Here is a 27,290-nt window from a genome sequence, read left to right on the forward strand (position 1 = left end):
CTTTTTTTCTCACTCATAAAACACAGTGAATTCTTTGAAAAACAGAAAGTGACTGACCATTAAAGAAAACTAAATCCTGTTTGGTTTATACATACATACATACATTCTATTCCTGTTACTGTGTTGACTTTGTATAAACATTGGTCAGTGGTTATGTAAGATTATAAAGCACTCTCAACCCATGAATTATGCCATGTAATACTGTTGGAACAAATTCATTATGTCATATACCTTACGTCTAATAAATGTGATGTCATATAATTTATGAGCTGATAAATATGGAAATATGTTATCAAAGAAAAGTTTCTTCTGAATATTTAAGATAGGGTGATAATCGATAAGCCAGGAAAGGAACAGAAAGTCAGTATTCAAACAACAGTATTCAAATGCTTAGAATTCACACACTTATACTGATTTTACGGTTGGTCTTTGCTTCAAAATCAGCAATAATAAATTAATGACCCTTACAACATTGTAATATATGCATTAAATATATGTAATATATGCATTAAATATATGTAATATATGCACAACATTGTAATATATGCATTAAAGAAACCAGGAGAACTCCCAGATCCATATACTGGGTACAGTAGAATAAATTTCATTTGTCATTTACGTAAAACCTACAGAACTCTACTTCCTTAAAAATACTAATACCACCTGTTACTATAGCAACTGGAGCAGAGTGCCAACTTGCAGACAGACAAATGAGCACTTCTGTTTTCTGCAGCAGAGTCATCAGCTCTATAAATGAATAACCTCCTGTTCAGAAAGAGAAGGTTAGAAATTGTATTTGAGTTCTATATTTTCATTCACAAAATGAAGCCACTTTTCATTCCTTGCAGTTAATACTTTGTTGACCACTATAGTGTTGTTCTGTGAACTTGTTTTGCATCACTGTCATATTGAAGGACACATGTCTTCCCTTTGACCTTATTTGAAGAGGGGCTCAGGGTATAATATAAACATACATTGGGGTGTTTGGATGAAAATATTTCATCTTAGTCTTATCAGAGCACAAGACACTTTGTGACATATCAACATGATATTTTATAAACTCTTCTGACAGTGTTTTTTCTTTTTCTGAACAGGGCCTCTTCCTCACCTCTTTTGTGTGACTCATTAAGAGTAATAGGCATGTGTTTTTAACTTCCCTAAGGTCAAAGTTTAAAGTAATGGCTTGATGTAGTTGTGCTTATGGTTTCTTACATTCTCCTGTGCACTGAACTCCGAGAGGTAATACATTCACAAGTGAGATCAAACTATTTGTGTCAACTGCTGTATTCAAAACAATATAAAAATATGCATTGAAAATGTTTCAAATTTGTAAAAAATTTGGAGCTCTTCAAATTTGCAACACTCAACATGTTTTTAAATAATAAGTAATTTTGCTGCTATTAGTTCCCAAATTTCCATTTAAACACTGGTGTGGAACTACTAATATGTAGAAAGACTATATCTTCCTCATCATACTGGGAAATCCAGTCTCTTTGTTTAGAATGTTGCAAGTTTACTTCCAGTATTGAGAAACACACACACACACACACACACACACACACACACACCCTAGTCAATTGATGAACTGAAACAAGCTGTGAAACTAGGCTTTGAATAGCAGGTACATAACAGGGGCAGAAACAAAACAAGGACAAGATCAATTTCTGTAAAGGAAAAGTGGATGAGGAGTAAAAGTGTGAAAAACTACATATTCTGGGCAAGCATTTGCATTAAGGTAAAAAAACATTTTCTAACTCTAATTCTGTCTGAAACAAGTTCCCCAGGATCTAAGAGATGCATTAATAAGTTTTCTGTGGTCTTTCAAAACAGAATTTGGCACAATAACAGATGAAACAAATATACTGTCTAACCAAATTAATAACAATATGTGGGTGCTGAGTAGTATAATGACTAGTATCTAAAGCTATCTATTTATATCATGAGATAATTACTCAGCTATAGTGTAAATATACTTGTTTTATGCTTTTAAGAGCAGGACAGAACAGAAACTCTGTATGAGTCTTCTCTATAAAGCATGATCACATTTTTGAAAGTTGACTAGTTATCAACAATGCCTTGACAAAACTACTTTCATGTGTGTCTGTTTTTGCATTTGTAGGATTAACTCTATACATATAAATGTAGGGTTTCCATTGCAACAAATAAAATATTAATATTTTATGTATGATACTGAGACAGACTGCACACACTATAACTTACACCTGATTACATTTATGGATATGAGGCTATATTCCACAAATGTGGATTAATTATTACATGCTTTTTAAGTACCAAACCTGTACCTATATACTATTTACAGTGGTGTTATTATGTCACTGAATCCATCCTGTGTAAATTTCAAAATGCAAACAGGATGATGCAATGGTAAAACAAAAAGTTAAAATGGGTTTATCAGTTTATTTCAGCCAGACTTCGACTTTTATGTGTATACAGTGAGTAAACACAATATAGTGTAAGAAAGTAACAAAAAGGGTAAATGTTTCGAGGTAGCAAGAGATAGGGTGGCAGAGGGGCTTTTAGGGAACACTTTCAACAACCATTGATGTTTTCACTTCAAATTGGCTTCAGAATCAGACTGAAAATCTGAATAGACCATTGCACACTAAAATGCCTAGGTAAAGATGACTATTTAATGGGCATCATTACATTTTCTTGTATTCTTTCAGAAATGTCACTGAATGACACATACCTTCATGGCAACAGCTCATTTTCCTGTGCCTCTCCTTCAGTGGAAGGCTACCGGTACTTTGGCGTGCTGTTGGGCTGTGTGGTAACTGTCGTCGGAACAGTGGGCAATGTTCTGACCGTGCTAGCCTTTGCCACTGACACACATCTAAGAACGCGCTTCAATGTCCTCATTGTAAACCTAGCTGTGGCTGACATCCTGTACTGCACCATTCTACAGCCAGTAAGCGTGGATTCCTACCTTCACCTGCGCTGGAGGGGTGGGGCTACCTGGTGTCAAATGTTTGGGCTCCTCCTCTTCCTTTCCAACAGTGTGTCCATTATCACACTGTGTCTCATTGCAGCAAGCCGCTACCTGGTGGTTGCCCACCGCACAACACGGGCGGCACGCCTACTGCTGTCTCCCCATGGTGTAGCCATGCTGGTAGCAAGCTCCTGGGCCCTAGGCCTGGCCAGCTTCGGCCCTCTTTGGCCTGTTTATGTGTTCGCCCCACAGGTCTGCACTTGTAGTTTCCACCGCACCAAGGGTCGCCCTTACACCACTGTTCTGCTCTTTTTCTACTTCTTCCTTGGGCTGGGCTTTGTGGGACTCTTCTACTTTTTGATCTACCACAAGGTGCACATAGCAGCTATGGCACTGCTCAAGTACAGGCCCAGTCGGCGTTCATCGAGGAAAAAGCGGACCGAAGCTGAAGGGACAGATGGTGATGACAGCGGGATCGGTGTTGGGACCACAGGAACTCAAAGCTCTGAGATCAGTGATCAAACAGTAGAGACAAACAATAGCAAGAACCCCATGAACGAATACCCTGGGACAACACCTGCCACAACCTCAAGCACTCAGCAGACCACATGCCCAATTAAAGAGGCTTCAAACGGGGCAAAGCAATCACAAGTCCCTGCTCCAATATTAACTCAAGCTACAGGACCATCCTCCACTCCAGGAGAGGACAGTGAATTTAAACGCGTAACCAGGATGTGTTTCACTGTCTTCTTGTGTTTTGTAGGCTGCTTTGTGCCTTTCCTGCTCCTGAACATTGCGGACAAGAACAACCGTGCCCCGCAGGTGCTCCACATGTTCTGTGCTAACATGACATGGCTTAACAGCTGTATCAACCCACTGCTGTATGCAGCAATGAACCGCCAGTTTAACCAGGCCTACCGAGACCTGCTGTCCAAAGCTGCAAGTCCACTAAGACACTTATGGAGAAGGCAGTGAAGAACACCTAATTAATGCTGCTTCAGTTTGCAGTGAAACACATCAAACTAATGCTGATTGAACACAGAGCCTGGATACTGGCAGGATGCTTAAGCTAAGAAAAGTGAACCTAACTTCCTTTCTAGCTAACAGATAGAACAGGGCTTTCTATTGTGATTTAAGTCATATGTATCTCACCCATATACACACACACAAACCTTCTCAAAGTTTTCTGGACCTACATGTATTTTCACCATACACCTTTCCAGCAATATATTCACAAAGACTAAAATGGGTCAACAGATAGAGTGAACAAATGCAGGCTTTTATAATGCTTTATAAATAGAACAGAATTGTACAAAAATACAAATAAGGCCTATTACTCTGCATGTTCAACTATGATGTGTTTTGATACATTTACATAAATGCATAGAAATGCTGTTGGATTGGTGTGTAGCAAGCTTTTAAAGGATTTTTTCATAAATGATTTTTTAATTTTATTACAATTGTATTTCAGATATATTCTTTTGTGAATTATTAAGTGAATTCAGCAGTTCTCTAGACAAAACTTGCTAATATATATGTGCACCTGCTCACGCACATATAATCAAGCACACATGGACACACAGCTCATGCTGTAGATAATGCCGTTATTTCACAAGCGGAAACATGCACACGATACTGCAGTAATGCAATATTCCATGACGCTCCAGTGTAACACGAAGTCGCAGCCTGGGGCACACAGATACAAAGTGTTCGCCTTGCTGAGACCTCCTACAATGTTCAAACATTCACTAAGCTCTGACCCTCAGCTGCTTTTCCACTCATGGATGCACTTCAAACAAGAACAAGAACACACCACAAAGTAGTGCTGGTCAATTTTAGGATTCATTTGATTAATTGAAATTAATGTTTTGTGTAATTTTCGAAATATGATAATCAAGAAACATATTTCTTCACTTCATAAAGAGCACCTTCCACAGACCTACTTGCTGCTCCCAGTTTGGTTTTTGAACTTGCACAATTTCAGTTCACTGATATTTTAAAAGAAACCTTTTTTTCACTACTCCATTGCTATAGATTATGCTGTTTATCTTTTTTAGAAAGATCATTGCATTCTGTAATAACTATAATATAAAACTGTAATGGAGAATTACCAGGATCTTTAAAAATATTGACTTGTTCTTGTGAAGATTTTCACAATAAAGCATTATAGTGAAAACATTTTACCAAACCTAACTGTGTTTGTATTGATACTAAATATGGTTCGCTATGTTACAATGCCACATTGACATCGCACATGGATTAGTCCTCATTCAAACAAGGGGTGTGTGTAAATATAGTTTTCATTTTACGGCTTCAGTTTTTTTTTTTTAGATCCTTTTGTTAGATGTTTATATGGTATACTGAAGTACAATTATAAGCATTCCATAAGTTTTTAAACTTTAACCTGAGAATTGACCACAGGTTCTCAATGGGACTGAGATCTGGGGAGTTTCCTAGCCATGGACCCAAAATTTCAATGTTTTGTTCATTGAGCTACTTGGTTATCACGTTTGCCTTATGACATGATGCTCTGTCTTGCTGGAAAAAGCATTCATCATCACCAAAATGCCTGGATCACTGGGAGAAGTTGCTCTTGGAGGATGTTTTGATACCATTCCTTATTCATAGCAGTGTTCCTAGGCAACATTTTGAGCAACCCCACACATGAATAGTCTCAAGATGCCTCACTGTTGGCGTGACACAGGACTCATGGTAGCACTCACCTTTACTTTTCCAGGCAATCATTTGTCCGGGTGTGCCAAACAGTCTGAAGGGGGCTTCATCAGAGAAAATAACTGCTCCAGTTCTTTGCACTCCAATCCCTATACTTCCTGCAGAATGTCTGTCTGTCCTTGATGCTTTTCTTGGAGAGAAGTGGCTTCTTTGCTGGCCTTCTTGACACCATATATATATATATAAAAAATAAAATCATAAGCATTATTCCTGCATTCATAATGCTCAGTGGAACACAACTTATAACACCAAAGCATTAACAGAAATACTCAAAATCCAGTTCACTTGACCAAAATTATTTATTTTTTTAATGAACGTTATTTTTCCTACACTGACATCACATACCTGCACAATCTGTCTGTATAGTACAATTTTCCTTTAGGGGGAGTATAGGCAAGTTAAGACACCAGGTGAATTTAAACAATAAATGAAGGTTGCTTTCACTAATCATCATTAACATTATATTGTATTAAATTGGCATTATATTGGCTACAGGCCAATGCAACCTACAATTATGGTAATGTATTAACTATGCAATTTCAATAAGACATGTTCAGATTTTAAAACCAGAAGGGGTTTTACATCCCAGGATAGAACATAAAAACAATATTGTTTTTCCAACCCATTTGAGGATGAGGTCAGTTATTTATGGTTTACATTTAAAATCTGAAAGGAAAATCCCTTTGAAAAATAGGTAATCTACATTTAACAGGGAACATTTAAAACATGTCCATTTTCTTTGACCTGTAAACTTTCCCATCAAAATAAGAGCATTAGTTTTGATATTCATAAAAGACATAAAAAAAATTAAAAAAAAGAAACCTTTAATAAGCTCCCACAGTTCAATATATTTTGATTTGGTTTAGTGCAATAGCTGGAAAACAACAACTATAGATAAGTTTAGTTGGAAAAGAAAAGTTTCCATGTATCCCAATGTAAAATCGGTTGGTTAGGTAAACAAATTACTCTATGAAAATATACCATGCACAATTCTAATCACAAAAAATGTATTACTTTTGTGGTATTTCATAAAGTTTTGAATGATTCCGGCTATATTGGAGTGGGAAGATAAGAAATGTCCTGTTTGTGCACATATGTATGAGGTTAAGAATCTCTGGGTCTGAGCTAAATGCTTGTGGTCATAGTAGTAAATAATACTTCAATTATGCCTCAGGAAAACCTGAGGAGTGCAGAACACAGCAAGTCAGTTGAAAGCAGAAGCAGCATCTACATAAGTGTTAGAGTAGTGGAACACAGCTATGTGATGAGTAAAACATAAAGGCATATGTCCCATGTCTACAGCTATGCTCCAAGGTTACGTCTAGAGGTTAAATCTGGACATGTCAGGGCATGACTGCAGATATACAATGTATCATGTTATACTGTTTTATTTAAGCTTTTGACTGATTTGCCTAATGTGGTGAGCTGGGTGTCACCCAAGCCAAAAATACAAAATCAGTAAGAGCATCAAGTGCAAAAAAAAAAAAAAAAAAAAAAAAGTATTATGACTAATGTCAAGCAACATGTCAAATGTTTAAATTGCTTTACAGTCCATCATTTGAAATGAAATAATTAAATCATGCGTAATTAGAATGACCTACACATCTGTAAAAGTAATAGCGATGACTAAAAGCAAATTCCTGCCCCGTTGGCCCCACTATATGATCTCTCTCTCACACATTTTATTTATATTTATATATGTGTGTGTGTGTAATTTCACAGGTACTGCGAACAAACATTGCAATAAATTCTAATGCAGTTGAATCTATACTCATAACTTTAATGTTACTTCAAAGTCTCAGAAACCATTTGCCATCTTGACTATTACCAATCAATCACTCATTTTGCTTCAAGCATTGCAAAATTGTGAAAATTGTAAAAGCTGCTTGCTAGTAATATTGGTAATATTAGTAATATTGGTCAGAAAGTCAAAGTTCAGGGGCTCAGAGGCTGGCTCACAAGAAAATTAAACTCTTGGAAGGATATAAAAATGTCAGTATCATGAAGAAATTCAGGCAGATTGTTCCCCAGGTCAGCTTCCGGGGAAATGGCTCCTGGAATGCTGTCCTGGAAGGGATCTTGACCACCACCAACAGCAACAAATGCATCTGAATTTATGTCAAGAAGTCCCTCAGTTAGTACATTTGGATCATCACTGGAAAAATGCTGGAAAGTGTCTATAAACCCATTGGATAAAACAGGACTGCTGGTACAGCTGGAAAGCATAGGGGAGTTCCCTGGACCTCTAGACATGACATCTTCATTCGCCTCAGAAGGGTCTTAGACACACAGAGACAAAATGATGAGAATTTGGTACAGGAACTGTCTGCTAGATGCATGTGCAGTGATGAGACCTGAATTCCCTTGTAACCCCTTTATACAATACACACAGAAACTGGAAACACAAGGGTCTCTAGATTAGATGAGCACCACAACAGAAGATTAGTAAAAGCACTCCCAAAGCGGCAAACAGTTACAGCTAGGAAAGATCTGAGAAGATCTATACAGTTTTTCTCTGCTGATAAAAGTGCTTATATTAAGAATAGAGTCAAAACAGACAGAACACACACATGCATATCCAGTAGTTGATTGACCATTAAGAAAATTAGAACACAGCTCTGATACATGGAACAGACCCCACTAAACGTTCAACATAAGGGATTATGTTTAAAGCACAATATGGTGTTATCAGCCAGTTGCTGAGAATGGACAGGGTTGATCTGATTGGTTAAGGAGGCAGGGTGGCAGGACTCACCATTGTGCTGAGCACACATACCAGGAGGTGGCCCCTCAACCACATTTGTACACCCATTCCTGTTCCAAGTAAGCACACAGCACCCATTACTATAGCAACCACAACCAATGAAAAGGCTAATGCCTAACAGTGACCAATTTGCAAAGGCTCAACATAACATGCCTTCAATTAATTAGATGCGGATGAGTAGTGAATGAAAATGTGGAGCAAGAAAGGGGACTCTGGCCCTGAGCTCTAAACGTTTTGCTAAAGTCATTACTGAGTAAAGTAAAGTTGGGTAACAAATATATTATGTGGGAGACAGAGGTTTTAAGCATCATCCTTCTCCCAAACTTCAGTTATATAATTTCATGATGAAATGCTAAAGCTCAACTGTAAGCATTGCAGTGCATGTAAATTCCCCCAAGATCTGTATTGATGATGGGAGATTTGGACTACTGCGCAAAGTCTCCTCCAGCACATCCCAAAGATTCTCAATGGGGTTCAGGTCTGGACTCTGTGGTGGCCAATCCATGTGTGAAAATGACGTCTCATGCTCCCTGAACCACTCTCTTTCACAATTTGAGCCTGATAAATCCTGGCAGTGTCATCTTGGAATATGCCCGTGCCATCAGGGAACTGCCAAACCGCCAAACTGCCAACTGCCAAACCCAGACTCGTCCATCAGATTGCCAGATGGAGTAGCATGTCTCTACTGCTTTAGAGTCCCGTAGCGTTGTGTTTTCACACCACAGTATCCAACGCTTTGCATTGCACTTCGTGATGCAAGGTTTGGATGCAGCTCCTTGGCCATGGAAACCCATTCCATGAAGCTCTATGCACTGTTCTTGAGTTAACATGAAGAGAGTGACCCATTCTTTCACAAATGTTTGTAGAAGCAAATACATTTGGAAAAATAGTGTATAAATTAAACTAAATGTATAATTAAACTAGAATTACCTGCTTCATCAGATTTCTTGCTAGCTTTCTATGGCAAGCAACAATATTCCTAATATGATCTCCATTATAATGGCACTATAAATGCTCTATAGTGCACTGTAATATTGCATATGACCCACTGACTATGTACAGTGGCCTTCAATTAAAATTAAATTTCACAGTTCATGATGCTGATATTGATAGCCACAGTCCTGTGCAACACCTTCCTATCCCGACATCTCTCTCCTGTCTTCCCCATGACCCCCTCATTAAAAAGTCACATACCACCTTGTGATTGGATCAATTCTTTTTTTTTCCTTTTCTTTTTTTTAATTTCTGTGACTGTACAAACCTCACGTAACTGAACAACACTAGCAACATTTGTTTTCCATTCCTTGGCTTTAGAAGTTATAATATTGATGTCATGTTTTTGTTTACTGATGTCTGCAAGCAGGAAAGTTGCTCTTTTTACTCTTAGGCTGCACTATTTACAGGCTACACCACTTCCATCCTTTTTTTCACCCTTCTTTGTGTTTAGAAAATAAATCCACCCTGTGTGTGCTTTAAATACAAAAATGAGACATCATACAACCGCTTAGGTTATCACTAGATGGCATGTCAATGGGTAAATTAGCACTAATTTGAATAGGAATTCAACACTCGAGCACAGCTGACTGTGTGAAAGAGGAGTTTGATTATGTTCAGGGTGGATAATTCAGGCACAAGTTCAGCCTTTGTCAGGATGTTTTCAAAGCAGAGGGTAATTCCTTTCAGTTAGTTTAAAACAACTAGCTGAAGCACATGGCTTCATATATATGGGCAGGTATATGTTCCTAAAATGAAGTGGGTTCTAACAAATGTTAGCGTTTTAATCTCTTAGTTCATTACAAAAACAAGATTTAACTGCATGCACATATGGTACATATGTATATACTGTAAATATGGATTTAGAGCAAAATACTTACTCTTTTGAAACAAAGACCAGCTTGGTTTTAATATACTTAATGTAAGGACTTGCCTCTGAAATAGAGATATACAAAGATGATTAGTGATACTCTGTAATCAAAGTATCAGTGAAATTTACATAACATATATCCTTCCAGACATACAAAGGCTGCATCCTGATGCTCAGGCCTGAGTTCAACCCAACATTGATGTAAATTAAAGACCCCAAGACCAATTGTGTACATCAGTTAATTTTCCACTGACAATTAAAAACAAACATCACAACTCAAAACAATTGGAATCCCAGAAACTTGCCAAGTACAACTATCATCATATTCAAAATTCAGCAGCTACTAATTAGCTGTATTGAAAAAACTGATTGTTAAACATGTTGAACTGTTATGAAACACATTTATGAACTAACATATAGAACACAATGGCAGATTCAACCTGTTTGTGTTCATAACGTCTGTTAAAGCAGAAAATGCACTGGAATACTTTAATGGACAGTGAGAGCACAGCTGAGCAGCTCTGAAGCCATGAATGTCCAGACACTTATGCACTCCGACAAAGACAAAGAACAACATACAGAGAGACAGACAGACACACGCTCACCTCCTGTCTTTTCATTGTAGTACTTGCCAATGGCCTGAGCCTTTGGGATGTTTGGGTACAGGAACTGGAGCGGGTACACTGGAGCGTTCTCGGCTTCCATGATTTGAAAGTTGCGAAGAATCTCTGGGAAAGGAATCTGCTTCAGGTCTGCACTGATAAATGGCTGCACCGTCCGCACGTTGTGCTTACCTGCACTTACATCAGACAGATCCCTGAAGGTGAGGGGCGGAATTACTCAGAACCATATTGCTTGTATGTGGACACATGCATGAGTGTGTATACCATCATTAGAATACTCCACCCAGCTGAATGTAATTCCTCCATCCTTGATGCTTTCACTGAAGCGCAGGAGAAAAGTGCCACACTGCTTTCCCTTCAACAAAGACTTCTCCTTTGCCTTAGTTATGAAACCCATGATAGACCTACACACACATTTTTATTTATATATTACACATACATACATACATACATACATACATACATACACACATACATACACACACACATACATACCCATCGTGCCACAAATCTGCAAGGTAGAGTTTAACCAAGTTCAGAATGCCATCCATCCACACCCAGAGAGTGAAGTTTGTGTCACGGATATTTTCCTGCAAAGTACCGAGTGTGAGGTGAGAAAATTATTGAACTGCTTTTTTTGTAATACCTATGAAGCTATTTAACTTTTATTTTTGGTCATTTTGGCTAGTTATTTTTAGATGGTTGGCTTTGGTTTCTCCTTACCTTGCTAAACTTGGTCCAGGATATTTTACAATTGTCATAACTCTTTTGTTTACCTAGTATGAATACATAAACAAGAGCATTCAAAAGTACTACAATACTTAATACTCCTTGATGTCACAAAGTGGAAATTAAATAATTGCTGTCCTGTTTTAACCAGTCTAGTTAATTAAATATTTTAAAACGTAATATGAAGATTCTAAATCTAGTTATTAACACTTAATATAGTTGAAAATAATGCATGATCAAACCATGAAACATTTGTTTAGCTTGGAGAAGATGGCCAAACCATCTTTCCTGACAAACTCTGCACTAGCTACATCAGCAGAGTGGTATGACGGCAACTCACCGAAGAGTTTCTGAGCAATAGTGTCAAGCTGGTCTGAGTTCAGGCCACGTTTCCCACAGGACAGAAACTGCCAGCTCAGCATCTCTCCAAACTGACTCCAGGATGCGGTAGGCGAGCTTGCAAAGAACAGCAAATTCTACCAGAGCAGAGACAATGTTAGTCAGGTCAGTGATGAACAGCAGACATTCTTTAATGAACTATGTGGTCATGTAGAAATAATCTGTGTGTCAGAGGTATAACCACTGCCCTCTGACCTTGGAGTCAGCACGGAGCATGTTGAACCAAAGAACAGATGCCCATGCACTCTGCTGCTGGCTGGAGTTAGAAATCACAACTACAGGTAGAGTGGAGGTCTGAGAGAGAGCGCACATAAATGTAATATGCAGAGAATGAAAGAGCTGTTTGAGACCATTGTGTATATGGCAGGATACGTTGAGTGGTCTCACCTCAAGAGAGACAGAAAGGCCATGCAAATCAAACTGTGTCTCAAGGTGTATAACATGGAGTTCCTCAGTTACACTCAGTGACATCTGGATATGCATGTACACACAAATTAATCAGAGAAAAGAAATTTATCAGGATATTAAGAAAAATGAGGCGTTTTACTTTGTATTAATATACCATCTTTAAAAACCTTAAAATAATTAAAGTTAGCTCTAATATTGTTTGCTCAAACTACTTCAATTATCTGTGACTCTGAAGTATGCGTCATGATATCAAAAACTCTATTAGCCTGCAGAGATGTGTCAAAGACTTATTTTTACTAAGCATACCATTAATAGTATAGAGTTGGTATAATAGTATAGAGAATTCTATAACAATATCTATAATCGATATCATAGAAACTTTAGTAAATTATCCATACACAAACACATAGGTATACATATATTTCAATATTATTATTTATCATCATTATTTATATTATTGTAAACTCACATCACTGGTCCCCTTTCCTCCTCCTCCCACCTTCTGCTCTTTCAGAGTCTGAACACAAACATACTACTTTATTTGGAAGGAAAATAGTGGATTTCTGACCATTTAAAAAACAGAAAAAAAGAAGCAAAAACACCTTACCAAATGTCTAAAGTCTGCCACCATTCCCCCATTCATACTCTCGGACATATTCAGCACTTTACTCAGCGTTCCCAGAACATTGAACCTCCGATACCTGTAACACACCCATTATTGAACCCACTCATTCAAATTCAAACTGGACTGTGGCTATTGTGTAAGTATGAAGAGTTTTGGGGTTTCAATATATGAACTTGTATGGTCATGTTCAGATTATCCTGTTTGACAATGGAATTTCAGTATTATTTTTTTCCAATGGTGTAACTCTCTGAGTGTTGTCTAGAATTAGACAGTAAAACCTCTGCTATTTGAATTACAATCGGACTTCAGGAAAAACAGGATGAATTTAGGGTAAGAATATGATAAATGTTCTTGCATGAAGAATAGTGTGCGCATTTGTGTATGCGTATGTATGAAGATGTAGTGCTTGCATGAGACTTGTGTTTATGCTTTTGTCAAAAGGTTTCCACGCATACCCTTTCACTTGTGGAACTTCCCTTAAATGAAAAAAAAAAACACACACACACACACACACACACACACACACACCTAGTGTCATTATTAACCGTGTATCATTACATACAAGCTCTAAAACACCAATTTAATAAATTCACATTGTTTTTTGGTTTCTACAAAAAGTAACTTCCTAAAGACAGAAATGCTCTTACTTGTCAATGGAAACTGTGACTTTCATAGCATGGTTGAGTTCAGGCACCTTAAAAAGAAACCTGTAACCAGAGGCCCCATGATATCAATAGTTAGGCCAGTTTTAAAAGTCATGGCGAATGCTAGTCAGAGGAATTACCTTTCCGGTTTTAATTATGTTATGTACTAACCTGGTTTTGACAGAGAACTGAACATTTGTACGCAGCACGAGAGGGCCTCGACCCTGAGGCATAGAGGGCTGTGTTTCCACAATGAAGGCGCTGAGAAACACACGCACGCACACACTATGTGACCGACTCTGTGCCTGTTTAATTACATTTTCATTATACATACATACATACGTACGTACGTACGTACGTGTGTGTGTGTGTGTATATATGCATGTACCTCTTCAGAAGGCTTGTTAAAATCAAGTCTAACTGCTCCTGCAGGATGGGTTTCTGGACTTTGATGGGATCCTGTTCATAAGACAGCTTCCCCTGCAGTTCCTCCAGCTTCTCCAGGAATTTGCGCAGTTGGAACCCGCCCTCACCAAGCTGCGTGAACCTGTCCACATCACAGGATCAAAATGAGGTCAACTCACAGGGTTTACTATCTGAAAACCTCACAATCACTGTCACTCAAACAGTGGGGGGTTTCTAATGGGTTACCCCATTACAAAAATAGTTACTTTAACTAAGAATCTTCAGCTTGTCTGTGTGGTGCTGATGGTACCATTTCTCCAGGGGTTCCAGATTTGTGTCATCAGGAGCACCAATACAAGAGATCTGTTGTCTGCTCTTCCATTCCTCTAGCTCCTCCAAAACCATACACAGGAGAGAATCAAAGGACTCCAACAGAGAGGACATCTGAGAGAGAAAGGACTGAAACAAACAAAGGAGAAGATAGTGTTAGGACAGGAAAATAGATCAACCATTTACAGCTAAACAACAGCTCTTGACTTTCATGTTAGAACCAAATGGGGAGACAATTACATGTTATGTATCTATATTAAGTTTGGGTCCAAGCCAAGGCAAGGGAGAACCAATGGCAGGCATTTCAATATGTATACAACTCACCTGTCGAATATAATTTGTACAAAGCTTTTTCTTCCTGTTTAGTTTATGCGACCTTATCATCAAACCTTGAAAATAACCAACTGTGCTTAAACATGATCTCAAATCTGCTTGAACATTGCCTCAACCCTGTGTTCAAGAAAAGTATCAAAGACCTATTCTATAAAAACCCACACACCATTCTAGACTCATTGATCCTGTTGATCATCTGCTGAAGCACTCGGACCTGCTCATTCTTCTCCGCTGCATCCGCTGTACCTACAATCATACGGTCACAGTTATAGCCCTATTTCTAAGTCAGTGAAACTAAAACAACATTTTAACAAGCCTATGCCAAAGTTTATATTAATAGAGGTTCACACACTGCAAAAAACAGTCAGTCATCAGTCCTAATTAATTGAGAGATTTGGGGTGAAACACTACTCATTTAAAAGCATCAACCTATGACTCAAGTGAGAAATATAGCCTTATTGCACTGCTGTGTGCTACAGTAAATCAGGAGAGTAAATGCACTTTTCCTCCTTTTATAATGCTGGTACAACCTCAAGTACAAACTTGTGTTTCTTTTTGTCAAGGTACCACAGGATGCAATAGGAAATACAGATGCTGCATGTTTTGGCTCAGTGACCATTCAATTTATCCTTACTTCAATGCTATTAGCCCTGTTACAAAAGTACAAAAGAACTGTTCCAGAAACCTGCTTAGGAAATAAAGAACCAAGGTACACAAAAAGATACATAAGTGGAAAAGGAAAGAAAAATCATAGAACCTTTGTAAATAATAATAGCATGACAAAGAGGGAGGCTAGTCTCACCATCCATTTTGTGTGTCTGGTATTTGAAATCAAATTCATCCTGTTGCTCCTCTATGCCCCTCAATGAGTACTCCATTGCCTGCCAAACAATCAATTAGTGAATTAACCAACCAATCAGTCAATCAACCCATCAATCACATACATGCTTTCAAACACACCTGAACCTTGTTTTTAAAATCTATGATATTCTTTTCTACGAGTCTCTGTTTCTCTAATTCCATTGAGCTCTGCTGGACCTCCAGTCTTTGCACCTGAGGGAAAGCAGAAGTGAGGGATGGAGGGTGAGGACCAACATAACCTAAAAATGCATAAAAGTTAAAGAGGCATGACAAGGTAAGGGTGGTGGTGGTGATAATGTTAGTGATACTGATATTTCTATTTACTAACTTCATTTGCTAGTTCAGCAGCCTCTAGAATCTCTTGCTCTTTGGACAAGAACCAATTGATGGTTTCTGCCAAAGGGCATGGGTCCTCTTGATAAATCTACAATTAACAAAAAAAGACCTTCAGAAAGTCCATCTACAAATGGTTAAGATGGTAGTCACATGATTAATAATTAACTTCAAACACATAGTAGGAGCAAGAAAGGATAAGAAGAGGTGAGACTGTACTTGAAAATCTTGCTTAAAGCGTCTGAAGTTGCGTTGCATGAGAAAAGCCCTCTCCTGCATGAAACGACTGTACTGATTATCCAGATTCTCCAACAAGACCTGGAAGAGGACCACTGCTCGTGAAGTGTCCCGTGAAGCATGCTCCCTAGTGAACATGAACAAACATTCACACGCACCCTTTGTATATTCTACTCATTTAGATATCATACCTATGGCTTAAATAGAGCCTCATCATTACTTCGTTAATCCTATTACCCTGGATATTAAGGTTATCAACCTTGTTTCTGACCTTGACGGTTATTATGTAAAACCAGATACTATAGTTAAGGACCTTTTGTGTAACCCTTGATGTAAACATTACTTCTTAGGAAACATATCCAAAATAATACACATACTAACTAAACCTTTAGCTAGTTTGGAATGTATTAGCACTTGCCCTTACCAGGAAAAGCAATTTAGAGTATCTATTTCCTTATTCATTTTGCATTGACTGCATAGCATGTTCCATATTGAGTACGTAAAGCCTTGCTTATGAGGTTTAAAACCTTTAGTGGCCTAGCTTCAGCCTATCCTGCTGATCTCTTTAACCATTACAACACATCCTATCCTCTTCAGTCAGCTCAGGCAGGCTCTTACTTCAAACTCAGCTGGGGGAAGTTTCCCCCTTACACAGTTCCCAAACTCTGGAACAGTGTTCCAGACAGTATTAGGATTGCAAGTTCTATATTTCAAAGATGCCAGTTCTTCCTGTGTCCCAAGTCTGCACTTATCTCCCAAGTTCATATTTCTGGACTGGATGGATGGAATTATGTGACATGGAACATTATAGACTGTTTGTTTCTTATCTAGTTTGTTGGGACTTTTATTTCATTTACTTTATATTTTAGTTTTATTTCACTATAATTATATATATATATATATATATATATATATATATATATATATATATATATGGACGCTGTTCTTTTGTATATAAACCACTAAGATGTTGGGCTCAAAATGAAACGCGCTATATAAAAAATTATTTACATATCCAATAAAAATATATAATATAATTTAGGAGTGGTACTCACCAGTCTTGGTCCTCGATCCACTGTGCGAGGTACTCTCTCACAGCCATAGGGAGTTGTTCTCCGCTATACAACTCATCCAGCTTCTGCAAGGACACCGAGTCGAGCTGCTTCAAACGCTCCCACCGAGACATTCTACACTCGTCCACACGCCGGCGGGCATAACAAAAAAAGAAAGTCATTAATGACACAACCTAAGTCATTAGGCTAGCTACATAAACAGTGACGCTAGCCTTGAGTCTTAGCGGTTCGTAGCTAGGTTAACTAACCCTGTCTAGGATATCTAGCTAGCATACCTAAGATAATATGCTTCAAGGAACTCATCCCTTACCTGAGAGTAGTTTGTAAGATTGCGAACTAGCTAGTACCGATTAATCACTAATCAAAGTTGAAAGGCCTTGCTGCATTCCAGTAATGTAAAGTATTAAAAACTAATTAAAACTTGGAAATCAGCTAATCAGGGTAGAATCCTAATCATATCAGGTGATATGAAGATGAAATAACAACAAAATATCCGGGTTCTATATTTGCCGACAATATGCAATTCGCACGGTTCTCGTACCAAGACGTTGATTGGTTAAACTGCGTCCATGTGAATTTTTGCTTCCACTCATTGGAGTTTTATTTCTATGGTCCCGCCTCATCTGTAGAATTTCAGATGTTTTATGTTTTTTTTATTTGTAAAGTACAAGCATTGATAAAACAACAACAATGGACATCATATTTTCTGTATATTTTACTTCATTTATGAATGTGTCACTTTGGCGAAAACTAATTTCTTTGGCAATATGTGACGCGTATGATCACAACAATTGGCTGGAAATATGGTCAATCAAATTCCTGAGTAGGCAGAACAAGGAAGCGTGAGAACGAAACTTAAGGTTCGAGATCTACCCCTTCCAAGAAATGACGAAAAGAAAGTTAACAAATTTAATGCAGTAGCGCGGTATTTAAAACAGTTCACATTGAAAACCTACGCTACGCCAAAGGTTATGGCGTTCCAATTGTAGCTGACATTTTTAAAACATATAGCGCAATGTCTATGCATTTAGACAGTGTTATTGGTTACTGTTATTGCTGACTTTTATAAAAAAAAAATTGAGAAATTACAAAAATTACATATATAATAACATATAAAATAATAAATATATTAATATATATAAATAAATTATAGATAAATAATTTATATATATATACATTTATATATATATATATATATATATATATATATATATATATATATATATATATATATATATATATAATGTATGTATATGTGTGTGTGTGTGTGTGTGTTACAAAGTGTTTGTCCCTGTCCTGATATCTTTTTTTTTTGCATGTTTGTCACACTTAATGTTTAAGATCATCAAACAAAAGATAACACAATTAAACACAAATTGCAGTTTTTAAATGAAGGTTTTGGCCCACTCATCTTTGCAGAATTGTTGTAATTCGGCCACACTTTTCCAACAAGAGCCACCTTTTTAAGGTCATGCCACAGTATCTCAATTGGATTCAGGTCAGGACTTTGACTAGGCCACTCCAAAGTCTTCATTTTGTTTTTCTTAAGCCATTCAGAGGTGGAATTGCTGGTGTGTTTTGGATCATTGTCCTGCTGCAGAACCCAAGTGCGCTTCAGTTTGAGGTCACGAACAGATGGCCAGACTTTCTCCTTCAGGATTTTTTGGTAGACAGCAGATTTCATGGTTCCATTTACCACAGCGAGTTTTCCAGGTCATGAAGCAGCAAAACAGCCCCAGACCATCACACTACCACCACCATATTTTACTGTTGGTATGATGTTCCTTTTCTGAAATGCTGCCTCGTCAGTCCACAAAATATTTTCCTAAAAGTCTTGGGGATCATCAAGATGTTTTCTGGCAAAACTGAGATGAGCCTTTATGTTCTTTTTGCTCAGCAGTGGTTTTCGTCTTGGAACTCTGCCATGCAGACCATTTTTGCCCACTCTCTTTCTTATGGTGGAGTCATGAACACTGACCTTAACTGAGGCAAGTGAGGCCTGCAGTTCTTTGGATGTTGTTGGCAATCACACAGGGCCATGTAGATTTTTTTCCCCTTAATAATAAAAACCTTCATTTAAAAACTGAATTTTGTGTTTAATTGTGTTATCTTTGTCTAATATTTAAATTTGTTTGATGATCTGAAACATTTAAGTGTGACAAACATGCAAAAATAAAAAGATATCAGGAAGGGGGCAAACACTTTTTCACACCACTATATATATATATATATATATATATATATATATATATATATATATATATATATATATAGCCATTGGTAGGATATCGGCCACTTCCACTATCTGCCTGTGGTACATACCATTCAGGGGTTTTTCCTCCTGTAACGGTCCCTGTTCCTCCTCACTTCCATCCTCTTCCTTCCATGAGGTATTTGCCTGTAGGTTCTTTGTGATTCCCATTTGCCTGTGGGATTCCAAGGTACTTGTAGCTGTCCCCTCTGGTTATATTGTCTTCTGGTATTGTGATCCCCTCTGTTTTAGCCACCTTCCCTCTCTTTGTGACCACACCTGTCTAGTCCGAATGACATTCCAATGCAATTGCGGTATATCCTCATGAGATGGATTAGTGAGTCGACGTCTTCGGAGTTGGTCTAGATGTTAGGTTTTGAAGCAACCATAGTTCCCACATGCTCTGCATATACCCCCTTGCACTGGGGCTGCTTGTGTAGTAGCATTCCAACAGTCCTCTAGTCTCCACTCTCATCCATGAGTGTCTTGTATTTGTTCCAGTAGCCCACTTTTCATCAGCTTGCCCTGGTCCCCCAATAACTGACACAGACCTTGTTGACCCCAGCAACGTCTGAGCCGGCATGACTCTCTTATACTCATCTCATTGTTATTGAGGTGGGCAGGCAGCGTTAAGTACCTTGCTTAAGGGAGCACATTTATATGGAAGTCTCAGCATAAATCTCCTGACCCTTATAGAGTGCAACTACATCCCTGAAGACAGGTCAGAAACATCTACTGGAGAAGTGGTAAAGCATCACTCTCTTCTCACTTCCATCATTAAGTCCATTCTTCAACTTTACCCAAAGGCTAAGATCGTACTTCTTCTTGGCCATGACATCCCATAGGTCCTTGAAGTGAGGGCCCAGTGCCATGGACTTAATAACGCACCATATGCTCAAAATCTGGATCTTGATGGGGTCTTTGTCAGTGAAGCTTGTTCAGGCACAGCTCACAGACCCAAAAATGCAAGTGTGTTCTGCACTAAGGTTCTCAATAAGGGCCACCACTCTCATTTCTCACCCTGCTTGAACCAACTCACTCTGACAGAGAAGCTCACTGTAAAATGGCAAGGGTCTTGCAGTCTAAGTGATCTCTAAAGCTCACAGCTAGTTTGTTTTCCAGCTGCTTGCACTGAAGATGACTCCTTGGGAAGTATGATTTTCCAAAACACAGATCACAACATTGAGGAACCTCTTCCAATTATTATGGTTCAAAGACAATGATCCTATTAGGTTGTTGAATATTGTATGTGTGCACTGTATGTCGACAGAAACCATGCAAGATTCATTATTGGGAAGGCTACGCTCGCTCCTGTGTCACGTCATACATTCATACAGCTCCCAGCAATTTGAAGTTATCAACATTATAATATCTCATAAGGGCCAAAGCCACTCTGATCCATGTCATCGAGACCAAGAAAGTCAAGGCTATAAGACAGAACAGAGTGTAGCAAAGGTATCAACAGGGCAGTTCAGTGGTTAAGGTACTTGATTGGTAATTGGATGGTTGCTGGTTCAAGCCCCACCACTGCCAAGTTGCTGCTGTTGGGCCCCTTAGCAAGGCCCTTAACCCTCAATTGCTCAAGTTGTACTTAATCATAATTGTAAGTTGCTTTGGATAAAAGTGTCAGCTAAATGTCATGATATCCAATAAGTCCTCATTAGATGTGTTCAAAGTGAAACACATCAGACTGCAATGGCTTGTCTGAAGCAAGGAAGAAACATCAGTCCTCATCCTCCTCCAGGGTGCTTCACTAATGCAGATTTACACCACTAGCAGTAGTAACGAATCCAGCTTGGCTAGCACCTTTAGGAGAACTTCCCTTGGGGAAGTATGTTTGTGAGTTGATCAGATCAGCTATGTTTATAAATATTATTTTTGGTTTATTTCACTGTCATTCATATTATATACACACACTATTTCATAATATTTTTGTGGTTTTTTTACAGTTCCACGTTAAATGGATGTGCAAGTCTGTGTCAACTCACTTAATACTCCTTCATCAATGAACTTACCTAGTGCTATTTTAGTCAGTCAGGAGTGTTTAGCTATTTGGTGCTTCGCAATGTGCTCAGGTGCTAGAGTAAGATGTAAGGGATAAAAAATGGAAAAGCAAACGGAAAGCAGCACAAAATGAGCATACACACTTAGGTCACCTCAACATTTATTAGCCTACATGTTGCATGAATACATAGACTATTGCCTTTATTGCATTTTGCCACATATGCATTCATGTTATGCAAAACAGAAAGTGAGAATTTATGCTTATTGTGCAAGATGTAATGTAGATCCTCATTAAACAACTATAAATAATTGTTTCTTGCTTTCATGGGCAGATAAAAATAAACAGATATAAATGTAAGATTTATGTTGGAAATATTTACATTATTTTTGTTCTCTAAAGCTCACAGCTATTGTTCCAGCTGAAGATGACTCCTTGTATGATTTTTCAACACACAGAGCACATCAATTTATTTTTATGAATGATACATTCTTACTAATTTATAACAAGGCTATTGCTATTAGGGGTACCACAAACATAGTAGTATGTTTTCATAAGTAGGTCTATGGCAGGAATTTCCATAATAATAAAAAGCATAATATACACCATATACAGTACAGTATAATTGTAGCAACAAAGATTTTTTTAAAATATTTTTTGTTATTGTTCTTGTCAATCATTAGTTGCATTAATCATTATTCTTGTTGTGATGTTTCATCTGGGCTGTACTTATCATCAGCTCCACTATATATATATATATATATATATATATATATATATATATATATATATATATATATATATATATATATATAAATTGATCTATCTATCTATCTATTTATTTATTTATTTATTTATTTTACTTGCTGGTGATTGTTCCATTCTCCCAACTGTTCTGGTTCATTAGCAAGTCATGTTCTTGGTTCATGCTGTTTAGCAAGTATTTTAATCCCACCTTCACACCAGTTTTAAGCCCTGACCCCAGGGCATATACAGCCACACCAGCAGTGCCTCCAGTAGTAGCCATGAGGGCATCAGTGCCCAGATCCACAGCAGTGAGGATGGCTCTCTCTTTTGCTGTGCTTGAACAGTTAACAGATGCATAGTAAACAGCTGTGCCCAGGTTATAGAGCGTGGACACTGCAGGGATCCACTCTACTACATTATGCACACGTTTCTCCTTTTCATTCTTACAGTCGTACTGAGGTGCTGCATTTCTACGCCAGCGCACAGATCCCACCCCACACTGCTGAATCCAGCTCTCTGATTGGCCAGGAGAAGCCAAGGGCACTATCCGGCTGCCGGACCTCAGGATGACAAGGTACCGCTTACCTTCATGAATCACACCTGCACAGTCATGCCCAAGCCTTTTACAAACCTTCTTGGCCTCTTTCAGGTACAGGTGTTCACCATGATTGGCCATCAATCCCAGTAAATGTGCACCCTTCACCCTCAGCCAGCCTTGGCAATATTTCTCCTGCCCAGAGTTCAACAATACACCCACCTTCTGACCTGCCTTCACAAGCTGATGGATGTTAAACATTACTGCCTGCAGGTGGCGGTGTGACTGCGCTCTCAGAGTGGGCGGTGTGGAGGAAATGTGGAGAGGCATCTCTCTGCCACGCCTCATTAGCGCAACTACATCCTCCAGAAGCGCTTGCGTGTCATCTTCTCCGAGTAGTGCATAGAGCTTCACAACCAGTAACTGGGCTTCGAATACACATCCTCCAGACACCAGCACAGGCACAATAACCAGGCCCAGCAACACCTGTGCAAAGCCTTCTCCAATCCATGGTGCTGCAACCAGCTCTGCACAGCTCAAATTTCCATGGAGGTGTACCTGACCATGTAGAGAGGCCTTGAGGGCAGAAATAAGGTGGTGTGCAGAGTCCGTGTTGGGTTCTCCTCTGATCTTCTCCTTTGGTTCCTGTTCTGTCTCCTGGTTTATGGTCATCAATGGCAAAAGTGATGGGAGTGGAGACACACCGAGACCAGAGGTGATTGGCCCATGGCTGTTCTTGAGGCTAGGAGTGGGTGGAGCTTGGGTATGAACTTTGTCCGACAGCAGGAAGAGGACTAGAAGAAGCCACTTGGGCTTGGAGCCCCACATCACTATGGCAATATGCTCAAATAAACAGAATCAATCAAAAGCAAGAATTCTGTAAAAAAAGACAGAGGAGTTGTGATAGCTACAGCTGGAATGGCACACAAAGAAACTATGAGCAAACAGAACCCATGCCTGTATATGTTCACACATATGCACACACATTCATCAGATTATGTATGTTGCTGTGATTTGTCTAAACTTTTAACTAGAACTCCTAAGAACATTTGTGATGCATTAGGAAGTAGGAATACACTATTGCAATCTTTAGAGCTAAGCCAATCACAATGTTAAGACTGCAGTTTCAGTTGTATGCAACTGCATTTCATTAATAGGTGAATCATATGACTGTGATTCACAAATTCAGCCCTACCATATGCATTTGTTTGTTGAGTGTTACCTTTAACTGCGAATACAAGTGCTGATGGTGGGCAGCAGTGCTTGGCATGATGCCTCTACCCACACCAAGTTTACTGGTCAGAGTTTACAACTTTTAAGTGCAAAATTCCAAGCAACCGTTTAACTCCAAAGTAATATTCTTCCTTGTTTCTGTGACCCATGCTTCTAGGGTTTCTCTAGTTTGCATTGTCTATGTGACAGTTAACATTTTCCATAATTAGCAGTGCCTCTCACTTACTGTGTGTCTATAATCTTTTTATAGTCACAACCAGAATTAATCTAAAAACAAAATTTTCTGAATTCAGAGTATTGATTTTCAGATTTGACTAACAGTATTGCTTAATATTTACACAAGAAGTTTAAATTTAGAAGCATGTTTCCATGCATAATCAATTAATTTGTGTCATGTGTTAATGCTTTAAAATGTTTTTCTTACATGTGGAATATAATAATCAAAATAATTTATGATCCTACCTTATTGTCCTTTGGGCTAAAATGTGTGACAGCTCTTCTCTCTCTTTCTCTCACTATATCTCCTCTCTCTATCGCCCCCTCTCTCTATCGCCCCCTCTCTCTATCTCCCCCTCTCTTTATCGCCCCCTCTCTCTTTCTCTCTCTTTGTCTATCCCTCTCTCCCCACCTATCTCCCTTCCTCCCCCTCTCTCTGGATTTGGTCCCATCTCTCAGTGGGGAATACTGGCTCTACTGGCTCACGTGGAGAGTGTCCATGTTTTCTCAAGGCATGTTGTTTGTTTATCCTCCTGTTCTCTCTCTTCCATCTCTTTTCTCTTTCTTCTCTTCTCTTTCTCTCCTGGAGCAAAAAGAGTGGGTGTCCTTTGTTTCTGACCTAGATATTTTACGGCATTCTTCTTTTGTGCCTGACAGGGTTACTGTGTGCACATATAAGTATGCAGACATATGGTGTGTGGGTGTGTGGGTGTGTGGGTGAGGGGGACAGAGAGACAGACACACCTTTTAAAAAAGAGCTTTCCTAAAACTTTCTTAATTAGCTCCACATGAGATATGAGGAGAAATAATCTTAATTTATTTTGCATGCAGCTTTAAGTAATTTTATCAAGTGGCATTGTCTCCCCCTCACTGGCAGGTATGTTTGATTTCTCCAAGTATATTTTCCCACTTTTTCAGAGGCTTAATTTTCAGCATTTTGGGGAAATGTTTAAGATAAATGAACTGAAGTAGGAATGTTTATTTGTGTTTAGCACTTATTTCTCTCTTCTCTTGTATTTTTTCTAATGCTAGGGCAAAGTTTATTCCTAAGCAAAGCCACCAATCCAAACCTGCACAGCGAGAGTCAACAGCTAAAATGCACCCTCCCTACAGACTGTGGCCAATAGCACTGAGGGAGGACGACACACACAGGACAACACAAACAGCTAATCATACAGGTCCAGAAACTTTTTTCTAATTAATACAATGTTTAGCAAGTAACAGCAGCTACCAGGGGGTGCTGTAGCACAGGAAATGAGAAGTGTGAATTTCACTGTGGAATTTCATCATGAATTGCTTTTCTTCCCACTGTAAAAGGGAAAGAAATATTCAAATGATTAGACAGTCATCCCAAGTGTGACAGTCTCTGTGACTGTGACATAAAACATCCCACTGATGCTCACATAAGCACATTTGCAAGACGCTAATAAGTCTGTTGACATTTGATTTTGTTGCCTCCATGGGACACATCTCAATAATTAATTCAACTAATGCCAGGTACAAAGAATAATAGGTATTAGTTAAAGATGAGGATCATGCTGCATGAAACAGACTGAACTCTGAGATTGCCTTATGGAATGTAAACCTAAACTGAGAGAGTTTGCAAACTGAAAAGAGAAGAACAACAGGACAAGACTGAGCCAGGCAAAACATATTCAGACATTTACAGTGAAGCTGGCATATAAATGTCAGCTCTAGGGAGATCAAAAATATCATGTCTCATTTGGTAAGATTGCCGTTTATGCTCAGTTCTTTAAAAGTGCCCTGATCTCCAGTACTTTGAAAAGAACACACTCCATTACTTACTGGGGCTGTTATGTACAAACACATACATTTCACTCAGTCAGCCAACATTGACCTTAAAACAGCAAATGCTAGTGGATGATTGAACTTAGCCAGAGAGAGTAATTGTGTCCTGAATATCGTCATGGTGATGAATGTTCATTGGGGTTGCGCTAGAGGTGCCAAGAGAAATACTGAAAAGTCTGATAAATGAGTTGCACACACACACACACACACTCACTGGCCAAAAAGTGGCATTCTGACAAATATGAGGCACACATGTGAAAGCACAAGCACAAAGTGATCCATTATGGTGAGAAACACACAACAGAAAAGGACACATCATGGCTTGATTAAGAGTACCTGCTGGTGTTCTTGTTTGTGTGTGTGTTGGGTGGTATATGCTGGGAGTCCTTTTGGTAACCACATGCTACCCTACGAGAGCACCAGGTTTGAGAGATTATACTCCATGTGCTGCACTAATAACTGGAGGGTCATACTCCCTCAAGTCATAAAGCCTGTTTCTTTTTCCTAATCAACAAACAGAAGAATTGTAACTCATGTCTTTAACCTCAGCTTAAGATAAAGCAAGAGTTTGTCATAATTCACACTGTATTTACGCTGTAAAGAATCATGTAATTACCAACCAATCAATTCCACCATAGTTCTAAATCCAAACTCTATCAGATTACTCACAAACATTGCACTGGTAACTCACATCGCATTAATACTATTCAATTGCTGTCAGGCAGTTGTTAAAGTGCTCTTGTAATTATTTTTTATTCTTCTTTTATTATCGCTTGTGCCAACCTCAGGCCCAATCAGAGAACTTTCACAGAGGAGAATTACCACTCTGTAATGTCTTCCGGGTTGGTCAGATGCTATGGCCACTCCTGAGCTAAATGCACACTCCATTACTGTGGAGTGCTGATTGGTTGGTGAGCTGACGCTGGAGAATTAAAAATGCTAGTATCCTACTGTCCAAAATACATTTGCCGTAGAAAAAAATATATATACAGGTTTAGCTTCTTTCACCTTCATTCATTGAGAACTTGCTCTCGGGTGCCCTCTGGTGTTTTGCCGTCATTATTTGATGTAATAGGAGAAATAGGGAGTGGCCAGTCTCCTCATAAATCAGCTCTCACCCAATCAGTCAATACATGAGCATAGACAAACATCGAAGTACCAGCTCCAGCACGTAATTTAGAGCCTA

General features: G+C 38.6%; 3 protein-coding genes across 7 annotated transcripts; 1 reads left to right on the plus strand and 2 right to left on the minus strand.

Moving 5' to 3' along the window:
* Positions 1–51: 51 nt before the first annotated feature.
* Positions 52–17,835, minus strand: stat2 (signal transducer and activator of transcription 2). 5 transcript variants are annotated; one of them, XR_014124716.1, is made up of 24 exons: positions 17,622–17,835; positions 17,294–17,425; positions 16,221–16,365; positions 15,997–16,092; positions 15,768–15,860; positions 15,610–15,688; positions 14,974–15,053; positions 14,455–14,603; positions 14,128–14,286; positions 13,911–14,000; positions 13,743–13,802; positions 13,551–13,571; positions 13,078–13,171; positions 12,940–12,987; positions 12,450–12,533; positions 12,258–12,356; positions 12,004–12,139; positions 11,658–11,710; positions 11,430–11,524; positions 11,199–11,338; positions 10,917–11,105; positions 10,322–10,376; positions 5,674–5,844; positions 52–765 (listed from the first exon to the last, which is right to left on the minus strand). XR_014124716.1 is itself a non-coding variant. In XM_026996150.3 (24 exons), exons 2-24 carry the CDS (start codon positions 17,422–17,424, stop codon positions 7,619–7,621), a joined length of 2,499 nt encoding a protein of 832 aa, XP_026851951.3. In that variant the 5' UTR covers position 17,425; positions 17,622–17,833; the 3' UTR covers positions 5,964–7,618. The 5 variants fall into 5 exon arrangements, 4 of the variants coding, with proteins under 4 accessions (XP_081574652.1, XP_026851951.3, XP_026851952.3 ...); XM_026996150.3 differs by lacking the exons at positions 52–765; positions 5,674–5,844 and adding exons at positions 5,964–7,962; positions 8,439–8,497 and having other exon boundaries at positions 17,622–17,833; XM_081718526.1 differs by lacking the exon at positions 52–765 and having other exon boundaries at positions 5,584–5,844.
* Positions 1,599–4,930, plus strand: gpr84 (G protein-coupled receptor 84). Its single transcript, XM_026996148.3, has 2 exons — positions 1,599–1,735; positions 2,688–4,930. The coding sequence occupies exon 2, from the start codon at positions 2,690–2,692 to the stop codon at positions 3,923–3,925; it is 1,236 nt and encodes a 411-aa protein (XP_026851949.2). The 5' UTR covers positions 1,599–1,735; positions 2,688–2,689; the 3' UTR covers positions 3,926–4,930.
* Positions 17,836–22,365: 4,530 nt separating the features above from the next.
* On the minus strand, positions 22,366–24,618 carry apof (apolipoprotein F). The gene is made up of 2 exons (XM_026995901.3): positions 24,542–24,618; positions 22,366–23,723 (listed from the first exon to the last, which is right to left on the minus strand). Exon 2 carries the CDS (start codon positions 23,672–23,674, stop codon positions 22,424–22,426), a length of 1,251 nt encoding a protein of 416 aa, XP_026851702.2. The 5' UTR covers positions 23,675–23,723; positions 24,542–24,618; the 3' UTR covers positions 22,366–22,423.
* Positions 24,619–27,290: the final 2,672 nt, after the last annotated feature.

The sequence above is a fragment of the Electrophorus electricus genome, chromosome 7 (assembly GCF_041902795.1).
Source record: "Electrophorus electricus isolate QZ-2024a chromosome 7, ASM4190279v1, whole genome shotgun sequence".
Taxonomy (NCBI): Eukaryota; Metazoa; Chordata; class Actinopteri; order Gymnotiformes; family Gymnotidae; genus Electrophorus; species Electrophorus electricus.

Excerpts from the sequence above, each read along its gene's own strand:
- gpr84 (XM_026996148.3), top strand. The coding sequence starts at position 2,690 with ATGTCACTGAATGACACATACCTTCATGGCAACAGCTCATTTTCCTGT.
- stat2 (XM_026996150.3), bottom strand. The coding sequence starts at position 17,424 with ATGTCTCGGTGGGAGCGTTTGAAGCAGCTCGACTCGGTGTCCTTGCAG. Across the intron at positions 15,861-15,996 it reads CTGCTGAACTAGCAAATGAA|GTGCAAAGACTGGAGGTCCA; the intron begins GTTAGTAAATAG and ends GCTTTCCCTCAG. Across the intron at positions 11,525-11,657 it reads CCTGGACCAAGTTTAGCAAG|GAAAATATCCGTGACACAAA; the intron begins GTAAGGAGAAAC and ends GGTACTTTGCAG.
- apof (XM_026995901.3), bottom strand. The coding sequence starts at position 23,674 with ATGTGGGGCTCCAAGCCCAAGTGGCTTCTTCTAGTCCTCTTCCTGCTG.